This window comes from Eucalyptus grandis, chromosome 6 (genome assembly GCF_016545825.1).
Source record: "Eucalyptus grandis isolate ANBG69807.140 chromosome 6, ASM1654582v1, whole genome shotgun sequence".
Classification (NCBI taxonomy): Eukaryota; Viridiplantae; Streptophyta; class Magnoliopsida; order Myrtales; family Myrtaceae; genus Eucalyptus; species Eucalyptus grandis.
The window spans coordinates 14,171,783-14,192,262 of record NC_052617.1 but is presented as its reverse complement, the minus strand read 5'-3'; the positions used below and the strand labels follow the sequence as shown (position 1 = coordinate 14,192,262).

Genomic DNA, 20,480 nt, shown 5'->3' with positions numbered 1-20,480 from the left:
TTAATTTTCTCTTCTCTCGCAATTTAAATTTGTGAGCCATTTTCTTCTAATCAAGTTTTATATTAAGAGTTTGAACTCTCCCGATCTTGTTTTAGATCTATGAGCTATTTTCTCCCAACCTAAGCTACGGAGTTTAGTAAGGGCGCGTTTGGCAACGATTCTTCCCTGAACGATTCGACTAGAAATGATTATTTTTATTATGTTCCCTGAACCGATTCCCGAGTAAAAAGCGCGTTTGGTAATGTTTAAAATTTTTGATTATGGAATAGAATTGCGTTTGGTACCGTATTAATTGATTCCGTTCCAAATTAATTTCTTTTGATTTTTAAATAATTTCTTTACTTTTTTTACTTTTTCCTCTTTTTCTTTTTTTTTTCTTTTTTTTCCCTTTTTTTCTATTCTTCTTCTTCTTCTTCATTTGGCCTGGTGCCGACCTGGCGGACCGAGCGACGAGGGCCGCGCGCTCACCGAGCGTCACCGACCCTCGGCGAGGTCGCCTCGGCCAAGCCTCGCCGGTGCACGGTGAGCGAGGCTCGCCCGGCCCCGCGAGGCTCGGCCTCGCGGTGGCGGCGAGCCTCACCGGCACTGGGCGAGGCTCGCCCGGCCACCGGCGAGGCTCGCCCGGCCACGGCGAGGCTCGCCAGCCCGCCCGATCCGGCGAGGCCCGCCCGCCGGTGGGGGCTTGCTCTCCGCGACCGGCGGCGAACCGGCGACCGGCGGCGAACCGGCGACCGGCGGGCGGTGGCAGGTGGTGGCGGACGGCGGCGAGCGATGGCGGATGGCAACCAAGGGTTTTACATTTTGATTCTTTTTCTGATTCTCGGACGTATAATCAATTTTTTTTTTTTTATTCTCAAATCTTGTCCAAAATCGTTCCCGAGAACAAAAATTTACCAAACGCGATTCTCGTCCCAAACGATTCTCGAGAACAAAAATCGTGATCCCACCGTTTTGAGTGTTGCCAAACAGGGCCTAACATGCTTTCTAGAATTCAATACTCTATCCTCTATCCATGTATTTCAATTTCAATGGTGATCATAGGAGCTCTAATGTCTCATTGAACCACAAAATTTGTTCTTTCATATGTTAGTTTTGCATTTGCTCAACCCAGATTGTCTACGTACAATCATTGTGTAGAGGAAGATAAATCTAGGCATATAGCACCAATTGTCAACTCCTTAAATACCAAAGAAAAAAATTATGAAGTGTGCTCATCACTAACAAAGATATAAAATCTAGTAATAAACCACTAATTACTTTGCCCAATGGATTTGTTCTTGCAGAACAATTGTGTACTTAACATTGCTAGTGTCTTGTTAATCCTCCTTATTTTTTGGATTTGGCATTGTCCTACAATATTTTTAGGCTTTGGTACAAAATAAATGTAGTTTTTTTTTTGTATCTTTTTCAGTAACTACGACAATTTTTTCAATTAAAAAAATTTAGATCGACTATAAAGACAGAAAAGAAAAACTTAGGTTAACTAACCATTTTCATCGAATTTAGCTTCCATTTTTCATAACACGTATTAATGGTGCCTCCACTTCCACATGGAATTTCTATTTAGGAAGACAGGGTGGGAATGAGCAACCGATATCAACTACCCTAGGAATATAGGTATTCGGTTTGAGTTATAACAATTACTTGTTTGAATGAGCCCGTTGCCGCCGTATCACTAAAGTGCTAGTGGGCTAGAATTAATGTAAGTGCAAATACTATTACACTTGGACTACTCATTTTAACCGCTTCGTGACGGGAGTCGGGATGTCTCTTGGGCTTAAAACACACAGACAAGACGCCACGCATGCCTGGCCCGTGTATCCCCTCAATCGCATCAGGCCCACGGTCCACCAAGCCCAGCCCAGGGAACCCCGGCCCACCCCGGCCCGGCCCATTATATCACGTACTGACTACCGGACAAATGTCCACTCCAGAGAGAAACTCCAGCGTCCGCCATTATCTCTCTCTACGCTCGCTCCAGCTCACGAAGAAAACCATGCCGGACGCCTCTAGAGAAATCGGCCTATAAAGGCACGCCCTGCGATTCGACCCAATGGCGTCGCGTCACGTCGTCGCTCCGCACCGTCTTCTCTTCGCCTTTAAACCCCGGCTCTCGCCTCCCACTTTCGCTACCAGAATCGCTCCTCCTCTGAACAAGAAAACGACCATCACTCGCCTCTCCTTCTCCGTCTCCGCTTCGTCGATGGCTTCTTCTCCCAAGAAGGTAATGCATCGGCCTCTTCTTTTTTCTTCGATCGCTTCATTGGACGTGCGTACTTACGGAGTGCGTTCTGTCCGCGTGTTTTTTTTTGCTAGGTTTTGGTCCTGGTGGCCAACGGGGCGGAGCCGCTCGAGGCGGTGGTGACGATCGACGTGCTGCGGAGGGCCGGGGCCGAGGTCACCGTGGCCTCGGCGGAGGAGCAGCTCCGCGTCGACGCGTGCCATGGCGTGAAGATCGTCGCCGACGCTCTGATCTCCGACTGCGCCGACGCGGCCTTCGATCTGGTCTCGTTTCCTGTACGTATGCGCTGTGCTTTCTCCTGCTTCTCTGCGTTAGTGTACGTGGCGATCGCTGCCTGTAGGCACCGTTCGCTTACCGGTACTAGCGGATTAGTGACTCTGTTTGGTGGTTGACTGAGTGCTAAAGCCACTGTGAACTTCTGTTGCTTTAATTACTTTCAGTGAAATTTGGAGGCTGTACGTATTTAATCAGAGTAGGAATTCCTTTGATAGATGATGATAGCTAGCCGAAGCTTGCATAAGACTGTGCACTACTTGCTCATTGATAAGCACTTATGCATGTGTGCGGTTTGTCTGCTTTGGATATTGCAGCAAGTACCGAAGTAATGATCAGTTGGTGTTAATGTGTTTGGTTCACATTCTATTCTTCAGGGAGGAATGCCTGGTGCTTCTAGCCTCAGAGACTGTAAGGTTTTGGAAGACCTGGTGAAGAAACAAGGTGCAGATGGTCGGCTGTATGCTGCTAGCTGCACATTTCTGAACTAGGATCATGGGGCTTGTTGAAGGGATTGAAAGTAGGCCCTCACTTTTCATATGTCGTTAATCACGATAATTATGATGATGACAAACAGATTTAAAATGTGAGGATGCTGGTTTTGACAGGCAGCTATCATGGAGCAGTTATTCTATTTTTATACAGCTGTCGAATCAGGGTGCAGGTAGAAGGCAAAACGGTTACCAGTCGCGGGCCTGGTACCACTATGGAGTATGCTGTTACCTTAGTCGAGCAATTGTTTGGAAAAGAGAAGGCAGAAGAAGTTGGCGGGCCACTGGTATGTGTCTCCTCTGTGAACTTCTTTTTGCTAATGTGGTCTTGTCGGAACCTTTACTCTATTGTGCTCTCCTAGAGAATGTAAACATGCTTTGCATGAGCAATAGCAGCGTCCCGGTTTTAATACTTAATCTTTAATGTAGAAGTTTAGCAAAATTTACTTCTCTAAGTAGTTAAGTCCATTTTGGTTCCTTCATCAGAGTGAATCACCCCCATGATGCAGATATTTATCTTTCTTATTCCTCAGTAACAAAGTATATTAAGAAACAATATTAGTATCCTCTATAGGTATAGGAAAGGTCTGGTATAGAATACAGAGAAAATAATTAGGTTACAGCAATTAATCGATGCAAACAATGCCAGGAAGGTGTTAAGATGGCTGTGGCTGGCCCAATGATGCTCAATGAATCATTTGAGATAAATGTGTTTAGAGGGAAAATTCCTAAGCACAAATCTGGGTGGAAGAAACCATTTGAAGCTTCATTATCTAGCTCGTCACGGTTGCACTCCTGCTAAAAATATCTAAACAAGGGAACTAGCTTAGGAGATATGTAATGTATAAATAATGTCAAGAAGGTGTTAAGGCTGCTTTTGGTGGTGCAAAAACATGTCGTGAAGGGTTCAATATCTTTTGGAGCAGGTAGCTCATAAATTTTTGGGGGACTGATCACGTGGTGAAAATCTTTAATAGTGATAATTTTTCCCATCTTAATTTTATGGAGGTAAATTTTGCTGCAAGCATCATGTATTGTTTTGCGCCTATTCTGCCATGACGTCACATAAAAACATCAGTCATTGCTTTCTCATATCGTTTTGGATCTGTCTAAGATATCTACTTGGCTCTTTTTTCCTCTATACAGGTGATGCGCTCCAATCATGGTGATGAATATCATATGTTGGAACTGAATCCGATGGACTGGACTTTCGATAAAGGCCCTCAGCCTCAGGTAAATATTGTAGTTAAGTCCATGATCTGCAAGGCAGTAAGTGAGTTATATTTTCTTTTATTGCTTATTTCTTTTGGTTTATTCAAGACAAACTCAAATCACCTATTCTTAGAGAAGCTGCACTGATTGATGAGTCGGTCTTGTTTCATTAATTCTGATGTGGTCATGTCGAGCTTGAGTGTTTAAGGAACTCAATCTTGTTTATCAAACTGGGGCAAGGTTTAGAATTGGTCGAGTAGCTCATTGACTTGGCAAGATTAAAGATGAAGCTCCATCTAGATAGAATCGCATAGCTGGTAATGAATTTCAAACTTCAACTTCTCAGAGTTATTTAGGCCAAGTTAGCTTGAAAATGGACTTATGGTTGGCTTGACGACGGACTTCAATTCTCAGTGTGTTTAAGGCTGATTCTCACTGAGGTTTATCTGGTTGGCACTGTCTTCTCAGTTTATGCCCTCATAAAAGAGTAAACCTCTAAACTGAAGATCCTGGCAAGCGCTAGTTCTCTAGTGTGCTGAAGACTGATCAATGCAATCCAGGTCCATTTCATTGACACATATAGTCATCTCAGTTTGTGCACTTGTAAGAAGAAGATAAATATGGTGACACTTTAGCATGCAAATTATTGACCACTTTGAGTTTTGTATAACCATGAGAAGTCGAGCGAGTTTAATGTGTAAATATGATGTGGAATTGGAAAAACCATGAACAGAGCATAAGAGGTGCATAACTGATTGGACTTTTCAAAAGTCTTAGTCCTTTGCCATGATCTTCTATGGGTAATTCATTGGTGTTTGACACTTTTTTTTTTTTATAATGATCTCTATGTGAGGGTGCACACACAAATTGTAAACGTAAATAGTTGGCTTCTGTTTGTTTGCATGAATCTTATCCCATTGTGTACTTTTAGCGAAGGAAACTTGTGCAGATTGGTTAGCAAATTTGATACTTCATTCATGCGATGTAAATGACATTCTAGGATTAGATAGGCCACCGAGAGGTTTGCCTCCTTTGTTGATTGGAGGTCAGACAGGATCAAGTTTTATTAGGAGAGTAATAGTGTAATTCTCTTTTCTTACCCAAAAAAAAAAAAAAAAAAAAAGAAGAAAGAGTTAGCCAGATTGTTGATCATTTTGTTGCATGAAAAAAAATGATTTGTGGTAAAGATGTTTTGGTTTAATGTCCTTTTCAGATTCTGGTGCCTATTGCCAATGGCTCAGAGGAAATGGAAGCTGTTATCGTCATTGATGTTCTCCGGCGATCAAAAGCAAATGTTGTAGTAGCCTCTGTTGAGGATAAAGTTGAGATTGAGGCATCTCGCAAAGTGAAACTAGTTGCAGACATGCTCTTAGATGAGGCTTCTAAACTCTCATATGATCTAATTGTGTTGCCTGTAAGTAGGGCTATTCAAAGCTGTTTTGTGTCTTTTAATTAGTTGATGATTGCTCACAATATATTAATATTACAGGGAGGATTGGGTGGAGCTCAGGCATTTGCTAAGTGTGACAAATTAGTCAATTTACTGAAAAGCAGAAGGAATCAAATAGACCATATGGAGCGATATGTGCGTCCCCAGCTTTAGTTCTGGAGCCTCATGGTTTGTTGAAGGTTGGTTCATTGCTGCATTTTTCGCCTTTTGTTTTGCAGTTTTTCAAATATGAAACCAAAATGACGGCTGAACTTATTCACTTCATAAATACGTTCTTCTATTTCGGATTATTTGTTGAGACAGAACTGTGGACTAAAGAGCTTGTTCACATGGAAGAGAAACATTGCTCTATTGGACTTGCAAATATTACCTTGTGTTAAAAGTTTGATTAGGAGGCCATTCCATGTCTGACACATACAGGATAGTTAAGAATTTGACCTAAATGGGCATGAGATGGCAGCAAACCAAATGAAATGTTGCTTTTGTTTCAAGGTGGCTTTCAAGTGAAATCCAGTTGGTTGGTAAATCTGCTACGTGACCTTGGAAATGCCTCTCAGTGTGTTTAGCCATGGATTGATATTGCACTTCTTCTGATAATTATGAACAACATTTAGTTTGGGGAATTAAAACGGGCAAATATAAATGGGTATGCGATATCTTTCCTTTGGGGGAAGTGATTATTCATTGATTTCTTGCCTGGCGTCTTTCCAGGGAAAGAAGGCTACAGCTTTCCCCGCACTGTGCAATAAGTTGTCAGATGCAAGCGAAGCTGAAAACAGAGTGGTGGTGGATGGCAACCTCATAACAAGCAGAGGCCCTGGAACTACCATGGAATTTGCATTGGCGATAGTGGAAAAGTTCTTTGGCCGCAAGAAGGCATTAGATCTCGCCAAGGCCCTGGTTTTTACTCATCCCTAGAGCCCTTTCTGACTGCTTTCATGCTTCCTTGTGGAGCCAGCTGTGAAATGCCTGAACTCATGTTCAGGTATGAGTTAGTTTCGCCAGCCACGTGTGTATGTACGAATAAGGCGCGAAGTGAGTCTGAGTAACTTGCTGTGTGCAACCCTTTGTATCGATGTAATCACCTCGGGATGTTACTCGCGGATCTTGGGGTTGTGAAGATTATTAACCTTGGGTGCTTATGGTTTGGACAAATTGTAACTTTCCCTTTACGCGTCAGCCGTGATGCGTACACTACGACTTGGTCGCTGAGTCCTCGCAATAGTTGGAGGTAATTCTTGACCGTAACAACTCGACTGATTGTGATTGCATGGACGCCGTGTGGTGAAGCGACGTCGCATCCATGCTATGCTTTCTTGGGCCGGCGATCAAGTGCTGTCTCTTTGTGAGTGGAGTTGCCGTGGGTCTGCGGGTTTGAATGTCGACGTAAAGGGTTTTGGAAGAGGTCATTCTCATGGGAGGATGATCGGAAAATGTCAAAGCAAGGGCTTTGGAATAGGTCATTCTCATGGGAGGATGATGATGGGGGAAAATATGAGAGCGGGCTTTGGAAGAGGTCATCCTTATGGGAGGATGATGACGGGGGAGAGTGCGAGAGCTCGTGCGCCGAAAAGGACGACTATTCTGCTTTTCCGTGCGCGTTTTTTTTCTCGATAAATGGAAATTAACGACTCGTCATCATGATTATAGCAGTATGGAAACCCGACCTGTCTCGCATTTTCGATTAATTCAATCGGTCCATCGTTTGAACGTGGGAGGGAAAAATTTCTTTGTCTGGCGGCTTTCCAGTTTCCAAGCGCTGAACGATGATTTTATGAAGAATAAAGAGGTGACTATTGACGGCGCGGCAATTACCGATAGGAAAAGGCCTCTTTGTTTTAATTTTGTGTTTTTATTATTTTCATATAGAGAAAAAGTACCAAAAAAATTCTAAATTTATTCTATTGGACCAATTTAGTGCTAACTTTTCGGATTTGATTAATTTAGTTTTAAATTTTTTGCGTTTATGTCAATTAAGTCTAATTAACCAATTTTGATAAGAAATTGCTAACGTGAATAATTTTTACTAATTTTTAAAATTAAAATTTTAATTCTTTTTCTTTTTGTTCTTGCACTTTTCACTAGTAACCCTCACCATTCAAAATTAAAAAACAAAAAAATAAAAAAAAAAAAATAAAAATTATTAATATAATGTCTGCGTAACACTAATCGCATCATGTAAGACTACTAATGTTAACATAATTGATTTACGGCTAAAATAATTTGGATGGATTCAAGTGGCACAAATGTAAAATATTTATAAGTAAAATAACTTAATTGAAAGATTTATGATTGAATAGATACCAACACAATCGATTTAAAACTTTTTAATACTTTCCTTGTCCACTGAGATACATTGGCAAAAGCAATGTTTGTTCTTATGATTTGGAAAGGAAAATAGGAACTCCAAGTTGAAAATAGAATCCATTCAATGAAGAAATCGGTTGGGCAGTTTCTTTGCAAAGGATGCATGAGATAATCAAATAAGCAATTCTAGGATTGATCAGGCAACCTAAAATCTATCATGTCAGAATTCATCATTTAATTTTTGGAACTTGAAACCTATTTTACATTCTTTTAAATCGGGAATATGAACCTATCATAACAATCGGCTCTAGGGTCTACTCGGAAATCAACTAATTTCTCTTTTTTCTAGTTTCATTTTTCATTTTTCATTTTTTTTTTTTGGTTTCATTTTTAGTATAGCAAAATGAAAATGAACACAGTGACAAAAATTTCAATTTATCAATAACAACAATTCATAAAAATATGAACACATAAAATAATATAAAAAATAAAAAGTTCAGAACACGTAACATAACAATGAAACAAATTTGTACCAATAAGAAAGGATCTCTTTGGCGACATTGTTACAATTATTAGATGCGAGCTGCAGTTCATGATACAATAGTCATACTTCTTAGTCAAGCCTCCCTTTCCCTGAGCCAAATGATGTAGACATCGTCGTGCTTGGTATGTACTTTGGAAATTTATATTTGTTAAAAAATAAAAATACTAACTATAGTCCTTATATTATTCTCCAATAGCCTAATTTTTTTAACAATTTCTTCCCTACACGACCCTTTTAGGAGCATTCAACTAAAGATGCAGATCTTGACTCCCAATGGGAAAGGGACTATTTCAACGAAAGTGTGGGAAACTAGATATAGAGAACAGAAAACAATATAAAATGTTGAGTCAGTGGGTGCTGGTTTGTCATTAATACGTGGCAAAATCGAAAGACGAGAGGTGACGAGACTTGAGAGACAGGCTTTGTTATTGTTAGCAAAAGAAAAAGGAGAATTTATAATTAATTCAGATCGGATTCATCGATTCTCGATGCTTGGTGTGGATTTTACCTAGGAATCGAGAATCAAATCACACGATACCCGTTTCACTTTTTTCAAATCAAGAATTGAATTGGAAATGGTAAGAATCAAGGCGAGATGGTCTGAGATAAAATTTTACGATGATATTCAATAAGCGAATATACAACAATCACTCAACAAATTGAATATAAGCATAGCCTTAAAAAGTATGAAAATGTATTTATTTATTTATTATTTATTTTTTGTCGGAAATGTACATATATATTGTCTATGTATCAATTAAGATTGTGTTTAGTTGTATGTATTAAGATTGTGATATAATAAGGTAAAGTGAAATTATAAATTCTTCAGAAAGTTTCTAAACTATAGAAAATGTCATTGCATGTTTGGTGTAATTCAAAATCCGATTTTTTTTTTTTTAATCTCACTTTTGCCCGGCAATTCATGACTTGAGCTCCCTCACTATTGCGGTCACTCGCTACCTTTAAGCTCCGTTCAATTTGTCTCCCTTGTCACCATTTTTGCATCTCCACCGTAGGCCGTAGTCCTTGCTTAATTTTATAGCATCAGCGGTGATTCGAATTCGGTGAAGACAAGTCTCGAGTTGTCGAGGGAGTCGCGGAGCAGCGAGAGAGGGGTGTCAACGATTCGGTTCGGTTCGTTTTTGAAAACCAAACCGAATTGAACCGTTAGAAAATCTTTTGAACCCGAAACCGAACCGAACCGAAATTTCGGTTCGGTTCGATTTTTTTGGTTTTTAGTTTTTAACCTTAAGTTTTTGGTTTTTTTTTTTCTTACGTTAAACTCAAATTTCTCAATTTTTAGTTGTTGGTTCGGTTCAGTTCGGTTAATCGATAAAAATCGAATCGAACCGAAAATTTCGATTTTTAATGAAAACCGAACCCAAAAATCGAATTTTTCAGTTCGGTTCGGTTTGATGACCCCTAGCAGAGAGGTAGCGAGCATGATCGATTTGGCCGATGAGGTACCGACGACTGATTTAGAGGTGAATGGTGGCGATTGGGTGGTGGACACCACGAATCTTGGGTGCCACTTACTGACGAAATCGATGATTTTCGGGTTGATGAGGGCCAAGAGGAAGTGGACAAAAAATCCACCGGTGGACGGTGCCAAGGTATTGAAGATAGATGTACCTCACGACAATGACATCGAAGGATTTGGCGCACTTGTGGAGGAAATCTTAGTGCTTCGATGGTGAGAATCACGATTTGTCCTTTTCATCCTTCATCGTCTGTACATGATCGGTCGGCCAGCAATGATGATTGGCAGTTATTTGAGGCAACAACGACTGGATGGTGATCAAAAGCAATAATGATTAACTGCCGTGGAGAAGGTCTTGCACAGTGATTAAGAAGTCTATATGACACTCCATCTTCGAAAGAAGACCGTTACATTATTTAAAAGGAAAAATTATTAAATTCGCGTTTATCTCTTTCCTGACTCGAATTTCTTATCCTATGTAAATATATCTAATCCCAAGAATATTGCCAAACATTTGACTAAAACTCAAATGAGTGATACCAAATACCGACTAATTATTCAACTTGAGTTCGATCATTAAACTAATTCCAATTGCTTGATTATAATATTTATGGGATTGCGAGTGGGAAAGCAGGTCCCAAAGTCGGATTTAAGATGGATTAGATGACACAATGCTGCCGTTTTTAATGCCCGCTTTTCAAGCCGCACCGTTTGGACAAATCCGTTGTGGGCCATTTTTGAGAGTCAAACGCGGCCTTTGATTCCTGATCGTTGGTTCCCTCATTCCGCCACGTGTGAATTACATAAAAATTGACTCCGTCAACGATTCCTGTGCCACTAGATATCCACACGGGTGTACTGTCCAATGCATTTATTCCCCCAAAAAATTGATCACTCAAATTACTTAAAAGAATATAAAAAAAAGGTTTTTTAATTATCAATAAAATTATTTAGATATAAATGATTGATAATAGAAATAATGTTTTTTATTGAATCATTGTTTTAACCGATACAACCAATCAATTTTAGAAATGTATTTTTTAAATTATTTATTTTTTGTCGCGAGACATAATTATGGTAAACTCAATCTTTGACCTCTTTAAGAATCCGACTGCAATTGCTAAGTGCGTGCCGTCGTTCTTTTAATCATGACCATTGTCGTGCATTTTAATACATAGCGAAATGCTGGAATGTTGGAATTGATAATTTAGAAATTGAAAATAATTTCCTCCCTTTAAAATTTCTTGAGATATACAAGATAAACCTTACAATTACTTTTTTTTAACTTAGGTTGATCGCCTAGGTTGATCACCATTAGTAAATCAAATCTTTAGTCCTCCTCTCTTCTTCAATCTCCAACATGGGGAGGGTTTGAGCTAGTCTCGCCCTCTCCTCCATCTCATGTTGATTTTGTCTGTATTTTTTTCTTCTCATTTTGTCTTTTATTCTAGTTTGGACATAGAAGCTCTCTTCTCTCTTCTCCTAGTTTAGTTTCATATTTTAAGAGTTTGAACTAGCTTGATTTAGTTTTAGATTTGGGAGCTATTCTCTTACAATCTAGGTTAGGGAGCTTAATAATGCTCTCAGGAATTCAATGCTCAGTGCTTTGTCTATTTACAAGTCCTCTACCTCCAGCTTCAATTGTAATTATAGAAATGGTGATGTATTATTGAACCACGACAATTTGCTTTTCCAAATGTTAGATATGTGCTTGTTCAACATGTTTTATTATCTCCATATGGCCATGGTGTAAAGGAAGCCAAATCTAAACGTGCATCGTCAATTGGCAACGCCATAGAGGATGGAGAATAAAACTTTGACAAAAAATGGGATTTTTAGCGTTTGGCCACCAATTATTTTAGTTGACAAATTTATTCTTGCACAACAAGTGCATGCTTAACCTTGCTATTGCTATTTTAATCCTCCTTATTTTTCTAGATCTGGCTTTGCTCTACAATGATTTTAGACTTTGCTCTACTTCGATTCGCTTTGTTATGAAATATGTATAGTTCTTATGTATCTTTTTTAGTAATGAATACAATTTTTCTTCCAATAAACAAAATTATATTGACTAATATGACAAAAAAAAAAAACTTAAGTTGACTAATCATCTATATCTAATATAGCTTCCAACTGTTGTAACACATGTTAATGGTGTCTCTACTTTCACGTGTCATTCTGTTTGTCTTGAGCCAGTGACCCCGTGGGCGGTAGCATAAGAGTTTTATGTATACAATAAAATATTCGATTTGGAATATAACTATTACTTATTTAAGTGAGTTTGTTATTGCCACCTCACCAAAGTGTCGGTGGGCTAGAGTTAAGGTAATCCCTATGCCTTAACATAGTCTAACCCATGCCGCAAATGAAACGGGGCTTCTTAAGGTTGAGGAGCAACTCAGATTTTTCGAACTCATGACCGCTCAACTCAGGAGTAAGCCCTACCCTATCAAACTAACTATGTCAATGGATTTTTTTTGTCTTGCTACTCAACGTAATATTGTCAAAAAAAAGAAAAGGGCAAGCACGATTTTATGGAACCATTACTGATTGTTGTTAAATGTTTAAGTTGTTAGATGAATGCACAGTTTATTATTTAAATTATCTTAATAATCCCCACTCTAAAGTGTTAGACTTTTCGCTATCTTGTTGCTACATTATTACATGCATTTTTTTGCCGCACTTGGGATTTGGGTTTGCTTGGTTAAATCTTTCACTTGACATTGATGGTAGGCATTTGTTTGGAATTGAAAAGTATGCGTTGGCATCCTTCGGGATCCAACTAATTACCCGCTCTGTTACTCGACTTAGAAAAGATTGCCGTTACGCGAGAATCTATGTAACCGGTGCCCTTTCTTTCTTTGACATTTGACAGCCGTATCTTCGATGAGAATGCATTTTTAGCAACTAATTGATGATGTCCGAAAAAGAAAAATTTTGTCGTGAGGCTTGGATGCAGTATACTTAATCTTTGACCTATTTAAGAATTCAACCGCAACCGTTAAGAATACATAGCGAAATGCTGGAATGTTGGAAATTGAAAATAATTTTCACAACTCTATAATTTCTTAAGATATATAGATTAAACCTTACAATATCTTACTTTTAATTTAGGTTGACTGCTTCAAAAAAAAAAAAAAAAAAAAACCTTAGGTTGATTGCCATTAGTAAATCAAATCATTAAAGTCCTCCCTCTCTTCTTCAACTTTCGGCATGGCTCCATCCCTTGTTAATTTTCTCTTCTCTCACAATTTAAATTTGTGAGCCGTTTTCTTTTAATCTAGTTTTATATTAAGAGTTTGAACTCTCCCGATCTTGTTTTAGATCTATGAGCTATTTTCTCCCAACCTAAGCTGCGGAGTTTAGTAACATGCTTTCTAGAATTCAATACTCTATCCTCTATCCATGTATTTCAATTTCAATGGTGATCATAGGAGCTCTAATGTCTCATTGAACCACAAAAATTTGTTCTTTCATATGTTAGTTTTGCATTTGCTCAACCTAATTGTCTATGTACAATCATTGTGTAGAGGAAGCTAAATCTAGGCATATAGCACCAATTGTCAACGCCTTAAATACCAAAGAAAAATATTCAGAAGTTTGCTCATCACTAACGAAACCACTAATTACTTTGCCCAATGTATTTGTTCCTATAGAACAATTGTGTACTTAACCTCGCTAGTGTCTTGTTAATCCTCTTTATTTTTTGGATTTGGCATTGTCCTACAATATGTTTAGGCTTTGCTACAAAATAAAAGTAGTTTTTTTGTATCTATTTCAGTAACTACGACAATTTTTTCGATTAAAAAAAACTTAGATCGACTAATAAAGACAGAAAAGAAAAACTTAGGTTAACTAACCATTTTCATCGAATTTAGCTTCCATTTTTCATAACACGTATTAACGGTGCCTCCACTTCCACATGGAATTTCTATTTAGGAAGACAGGGTGGGAATGAGCAACCGATATCAACTACCCTAGGAATACAGGTATTCGGTTTGAGATATAACAATTACTTGTTTGAATGAGCCCGTTGCCGCCGCCTCACTAAAGTGCTAGTGGGCTAGAATCAATGTAAGTGCAAATACTATTACACTTGGACTACTTAGGGTGCGCATGAGAACATTTCTTGGGTGGGAACAATTTCTTTTCGTAAATAGTTCTTTTCTATTTCTATTCTAACAATTTCTATGTAAAAACCCGTTTGATAACTACACAAAATTTTTTACCGTAGAAATAGAAAAAGAATAGAAATGCGTTTGGTAAAAAAAACGCTTTGTTATATTTATTTGTTTTTTTTTTTTGCCGGTAGACCGCCGGCCCGCGCCGCCGCGCATCCCCGCCCGGCGACCACCGCCGGCCGATCGCCGCGCCGATGACACCGCACGGGCCCATCGCCCGCCACCTCCCGCGGCGCCCGGGCGGCAACGCAATCGGCGGCAGCGGCCGCGCCGGCGGTGGTCGGCCGGGCGGGGACGTGCGGCGGCGGCGGCGACCAGCGGCGCGACTGGCAGGCGGCGGCGACCGGCGGCGGCCGGCGGAGGCGTCCCGGCGGGCGTCGGCGGCGGCGGCGACGGCGGCGGCGACGGCGGCGGGGGTGGGGCAACGGTCGGCCGGCGGCGACGGCTGGTCGGCCCTCCGGCGGGCGGGCTGCGATCGGCGGCGGTCGGTCGGCCTCTCCGGCGGCGGCGGCGGCGGGCGGCGAAGCAAAGCGGTCAACGGCGGTCAATGATAGTCAACAAGAGAAGAATAAAAGAAAATAAAAATTAACTTATTTCTTAAACTTGTTCCTAACAAGAAGCAACTTTTTTACTTCTCATTTCTATTCCAAAACCATTCTGGCTAACATTTTGTTCCTAACAAAAATTAACTTGCCGTTATCATGCGGGTTTCTATTCTTTTTTGGTTACGGGAAGAGAAGAATAGAAATTCTTGGGGCTGGGAAGTTTGTCATGCACCCTTAATTAACCACTTTCGTGACGGGAGTTGGGATGTCTCTTGGGCTTAAAACACACAGACAAGACGCCACGCATGCCCGGCCCGTGTATCCCCTCGATTGCATCAGGCCCATGGTCCACCAAGCCCAGCACACCCCGGCCCACCCCGGCCCGGCCCATCACGTACTGACCACCGGACAAATGTCCACTCCAGAGAGAAACTCCAGCGTCCGCCATTATCTCCGTACGCTCGCTCCAGCTCACGAAGAAAACCATGCCAGACGCCCCTAGAGAAATCGGCATATAAAAGCGCACGCCCTGCGATTCGACCCAATGGCGTCGCGTCACGTCGTCGCTCCGCGCCGTCTTCTCTTCGCCTTTAAACCCCGTCTCTCGCCTACCACTTTACCTACCACTACCAGAATCGCTCCTCCTCTGAAGAAGAAAACGACCATCACTCGCCTCTCCTTCTCCGTCTCCGCTTCGTCGATGGCTTCTTCTCCCATGAAGGCAATGCATCGGCCTCTTCTTCTTCTCCTTCGGTTGCTTCATTGGACGCGCGCGTACTTACGGAGTGCGTTCTGTCCGCGTGTCTTTTTTTGCTAGGTTTTGGTCCCGGTGGCCAACGGGACGGAGCCGCTCGAGGCGGTGGTGACGATCGACGTGCTGCGGAGGGCCGGGGCCGAGGTCACCGTGGCCTCGGCGGAGGAGCAGCTCCGCGTCGACGTGTGCCACGGCGCGAAGATCGTCGCCGACGCTCTGATCTCCGACTGCGCCGACGCGGCCTTCGATCTGGTCTCGCTACCTGTACGTATGCACTGTGCTTTCTCCTGCTTCTCTGCGTTAGTGTACGTGGCGATCGCTGCCTGTAGGCACCGGTCGCTTACCGGTACCAGCGGATTAGTGACTCTGTTTGGTGGTTGACTGAGTGCGAAGCCGCTGTGAACTTCCGTTGCTTTAATTACTTTCAGTGAAATTTGGAGGCTGTACGTATTTAACCAGAGTAGGAATTCCTTTGATAGATGATGATAGCTAGCTGAAGCTTGCATAGGACTATCGATTCGTTGTCTATGTGAGATTGATTGTTCTTACTGTGCACTACTTGCTCATTGATAAGCATTTATGCACGTGCGGTTTGTCTGCTGTGGATATTGCAGCGTGTACCGAAGTATTGATCAATTGGTGTTAATATATTTGGTTCACATTCTATTCTTCAGGGAGGAATGCCTGGTGCTTCTAGCCTCAGAGACTGTAAGGTTTTGGAAGACCTGGTGAAGAAACAAGCTGCAGATGGTCGGCTGTATGCTGCTATCTGCGCATCGCCTGCAGTAGTGCTAGGATCATGGGGCTTGCTGAAGGGATTGAAAGTAGGCCCTCACTTTTCATATGTCGTTAATCACGATAATTATGATGATGACAAACAGATTTAAAATGTGAGGATGCTGGTTTTGACAGGCAACTTGTCATCCATCTTTAATGGAGCAGTTATCATCATTTGCTACAGCTGTCGAATCCAGGGTGCAGGTAGATGGCAAAACGGTTACCAGTCGCGGGCCTGGTACCACTATGGAGTATGCTGTTACCTTAGTCGAGCAATTGTTTGGAAAAGAGAAGGCAGAAGAAGTTGGCGGGCCACTGGTATGTGTCTCCTCTGTGAACTTCTTTTATGCTAATGTGGTCTTGTTGGAACCTTTACTCTATTGTGCTCTCCTAGAGAATGTAAACAGGCTTTGCATGAGCAATAGCACCATCCCGGTTTTAATACTTAATCTTTAATGTAGAAGTTTAGCAAAATTTACTTCTGTATTTAGTTAAGTCCATTTTGGTTCCTTCATCAGAGTGAATCACCCCCATCATGCAGATATTTATCTTTCTTATTCCTCAGTAACAAAGTATAGTAAGAAACAATCTTAGTATCCTCTATAGGTATAGGAAAGGTCTGGTATAGAATACAGAGAAAACAATTAGGTTACAGCAGTTAATCCATGCAAACAATGCCAAGAAGGTGTTAAGATGGCTGTGGCTGGCCCAGTGATGCTCAATGAATCATTTGAGATAAATGTGTTTAAAGGGAAAATTCCTAAGCACAAATGTTGGTGGAAGGAACCATTTGAAGCTTCATTATCTAGCTTGTTGCAGTTGCACTCCTGCTAAAAAGATCTAAACAAGGGAACTAGCTTAATAGATATATTTCATATATAAATAATGTCAAGAAGGTGTTAAGGCTGCTCTTGGTGGTGCAAAAATGTGTCGTGAAGGGTTCAATATCATTTGGAGCAGGTAGCTCATAAATTTTTTGGGGGACTGATGACATGGTGAAAATCTTTAATAGAGTGATAATTTTTCCCATCTTAATTTTATGGAAGCAAATTTCACTGCAAGCACCATGTATTGTGTTGCGCCTATTCTGCCATGACGTCACATAATTGCTTTATCATATCATTTTGGAATTGTCTAAAATATTTACTTGGCTCTTTTTTCCTCTACACGGGTGATGCGCTCCAATCATGGCGATGAATATCATATGTTGGAACTGAATCCAATGGACTGGACTTTTGATAAAGGCCCTCAGCCTCAGGTAAATTTCTTAGTTAAGTCCATGATCTGCAAGGGAGTAAGTGAGGTATATTTTCTTTGATTGCTTATTTCTTTTGGTTTATACAAGATAAACTCAAATTACCTATTCTTACATGTGCAGCACTGATTGATGAGTCGGTCTTGTTTCATTAATTCCGATGTGGTCATGTCAAGCTTGAGTGATTAAGGAACTCAATCTTGTTAATCAAACTGAGGCTAGGTTTAGAATTGGTCGAGTAACTCATTGACTTAGCAAGATTAAAGATGAGGCTCCATCTAGATAGAATCGAATAGCTGGTAGTGAATTTCAAACTCAATTTCTCAGAGTTACGTTATTTAGTCCAAGTTAGCTTGAAAATGGACTTATTGTTGGCTTGACGATGAACTTCAATTCTCAGTGTGGTTTAAGGCTGATTCTCATTGAGGTTTATCGGGTTGGCACTGTCTTCTCAGTCTATGCGCTCATAAAAGAGTAAACCTCTAAACTGAAGATCCTGGCAAGCACTAGTTCTCTAGTGTGCTGAAGACCGATCAATGCAATCCAGGTCCATTTCATTGATGCATATAATCATCTCAGTTTGTGCACTTGTAAGAAGAAGATAAATAGGGTGACACTTTAGCATGCAAATTATTGACCGCTTTGAGTTTTGTATAACCATGAGAAGTCGAGCGAGTTTAATGTGTAAATATGATGTGGAATTGGAGAAACCATGAACAGAGCATAAGAGGTGCATAACTGATTGGACTTTTCAAAAGTCTTAGTCCTTTGCCATGATCTTCTATGGGTAATTCATTGGTGTTTGACACTTTTTTCTTTTTTATAATGATCTCTGTGTGAGGGTGCACACACAAATTGTAAACGTAAATAGTTGGCTTCTGTTTGTTTGCATGAATCTTATCCCATTGTGTACTTTTAGCGAAGGAAACTTGTGCAGATTGGTTAGCAAATTTGATACTTCATTCATGCGATGTAAATGACATTCTGGTATTAGATAGGCCACTGAGAGGTTTGCCTCCTTTGTTGATTGGAGGTCAGACAGGATCAAGTTTTATGAGGAGAGTAATAGTGTAATTCTCTTTTCTTACCCCCCCCAAAAAAAAAAAAAAAAAAAAAAAAAAAAAAAGAAAAGAAAAGAAGAAAGAGTTTGCCAGATTGTCGATCATTTTGTTGCATGAAAAAAAATGATTTGTGGTAAAGATGTTTTGGTTTAATGTCCTTTTCAGATTCTGGTGCCTATTGCCAATGGCTCAGAGGAAATGGAAGCTGTTATCATCATTGATGTTCTCCGGCGATCAAAAGCAAATGTTGTCATAGCCTCTGTTGAGGATAAAGTTGAGATTGAAGCATCTCGCAAAGTGAAACTAGTTGCAGACATGCTCTTAGATGAGGCTTCTAAACTCTCATATGATCTAATTGTGTTGCCTGTAAGTAGGGCTATCCAAAGCTGTTTTGTGTCTTTTAATTAGTTGACAATTGCTCACAATATATTAATATTACAGGGAGGATTGGGTGGAGCTCAGGCATTTGCTAAGTGTGACAAATTAGTCAATTTACTGAAAAAGCAGAAGGAATCAAATAGACCATATGGAGCGATATGTGCGTCCCCAGCTTTAGTTCTGGAGCCTCATGGTTTGTTGAAGGTTGGTTCATTGCTGCATTTTTTGTCTTTTGTATTGCAGTTTTCCAAATATGAAACCAAAATGACAGTTGAACTTATTCACTTCATAAATATGTTCTTCTATTTCGGATTATTTGTTGAGACAGAACTGTGGACTAAAGAGCTTGTTCACATGGAAGAGAAACATTGCTCTATTGGACTTGCAAATATTACCTTGTGTTAAAAGTTTGATTAGGAGGCCATTCCATGTCTGACACATACAGGATAGTTAAGAATTTGACCTAAATAGGCATGAGATGGCAGCAAACCAAATGAAATGTTGCTTTCGTTTCAAGGTGGCTTTCAAGTGAAATCCAGTTTGGTTGGTAAATCTGCTACATGACCTTGGAAATGCCTCTCGGTGTGTTTAGCCAAGAATTGATATTGCACTTCTTCTGATACTTATGAACAACATTTGGTTTGGGGAATTAAAACGGGCAAATATTAATGGGTAAGCAATATCTTTCCTTTGGGGGAAGTGATTATTCATTGATTTCTTGCCTGGCGTCTTTCCAGGGAAAGAAGGCCACAGCTTTCCCTGCACTGTGCAATAAGTTGTCAGATGCAAGCGAAGCTGAAAACAGAGTGGTGGTGGATGGCAACCTCATAACAAGCAGAGGCCCTGGAACTACCATGGAATTTGCATTGGCGATAGTGGAAAAGTTCTTTGGCCGCAAGAAGGCATTAGATCTCGCCAAGGCCCTGGTTTTTACTCATCCCTAGAGCCCTTTTTGACTGCTTTCATGCTTCCTCGTGGAGCCAGCTGTGAAATGCCTGAACTCATGTTCAGGTATGAGTTAATTTCGCCAGCCACGTGTGTATGTACGAATAAGGCGCGAAGTGAGTCTGAGTAACTTGCTGTGTGCAACCCTTTTGTATCGATGTAATCACCTCGGGATGTTACTCGCGGATCTTGGGGTTGTGAAGATTATTAACCTTGGGTGCTTATGGTTTGGACAAATTGTAACTTTCCCTTTACGCGTCAGCCGTGATGCGTACACTACGACTTGGTCGCTGAGTCCTCGCAATAGTTGGAGGTAATTCTTGACCGTAACAACTCGACTGATGTGATTGCATGGACGCCGTGTGGTGAAGCGACGTCACATCCATGCTATGCTTTCTTGGGCCGGCGATCGAGTGCTCTCTTTGTGAGTGGGAGTAGCCGTGGGTCTGCGGGTTTGAATGGCGAAGTAAAATGGTTTTGGAAGAGGTCATTCTCATGGGAGGATGATCGGAAAATGTCAAAGCAAGGAATTTGGAATAGGTCATTCTCATGGGAGGATGATGATGGGGTAAAATATGAGAGCGG

At 40.9% G+C, this 20,480-nt stretch overlaps 1 protein-coding gene across 2 annotated transcripts; it reads left to right on the top strand.

Moving 5' to 3' along the window:
* The first annotated feature begins 2,009 nt into the window (after positions 1–2,009).
* Positions 2,010–20,171, top strand: LOC104448528 (protein DJ-1 homolog A). Of its 2 annotated transcripts, none has more exons than XM_039315503.1 (8): positions 2,010–2,224; positions 15,543–15,743; positions 16,154–16,303; positions 16,392–16,574; positions 17,428–17,514; positions 18,738–18,938; positions 19,014–19,154; positions 19,688–20,171. In XM_039315503.1, the coding sequence occupies exons 1-8, from the start codon at positions 2,054–2,056 to the stop codon at positions 19,892–19,894; spliced, it is 1,341 nt and encodes a 446-aa protein (XP_039171437.1). In that variant the 5' UTR covers positions 2,010–2,053; the 3' UTR covers positions 19,895–20,171. The 2 variants fall into 2 exon arrangements, with proteins under 2 accessions (XP_039171437.1, XP_039171436.1); XM_039315502.1 differs by lacking the exon at positions 2,010–2,224 and adding an exon at positions 15,207–15,446.
* The last annotated feature ends 309 nt before the right edge of the window (positions 20,172–20,480 follow it).

What these genes read in the sequence shown, in the direction of transcription:
- LOC104448528 (XM_039315502.1), top strand. Translation starts at nt 15,270, where the DNA reads ATGGCGTCGCGTCACGTCGTCGCTCCGCGCCGTCTTCTCTTCGCCTTT. An exon ending in ATAAAGGCCCTCAGCCTCAG is followed by an intron (nt 17,515 to 18,737) that starts GTAAATTTCTTA and finishes TGTCCTTTTCAG; the next exon opens with ATTCTGGTGCCTATTGCCAA. An exon ending in AGCCTCATGGTTTGTTGAAG is followed by an intron (nt 19,155 to 19,687) that starts GTTGGTTCATTG and finishes GCGTCTTTCCAG; the next exon opens with GGAAAGAAGGCCACAGCTTT.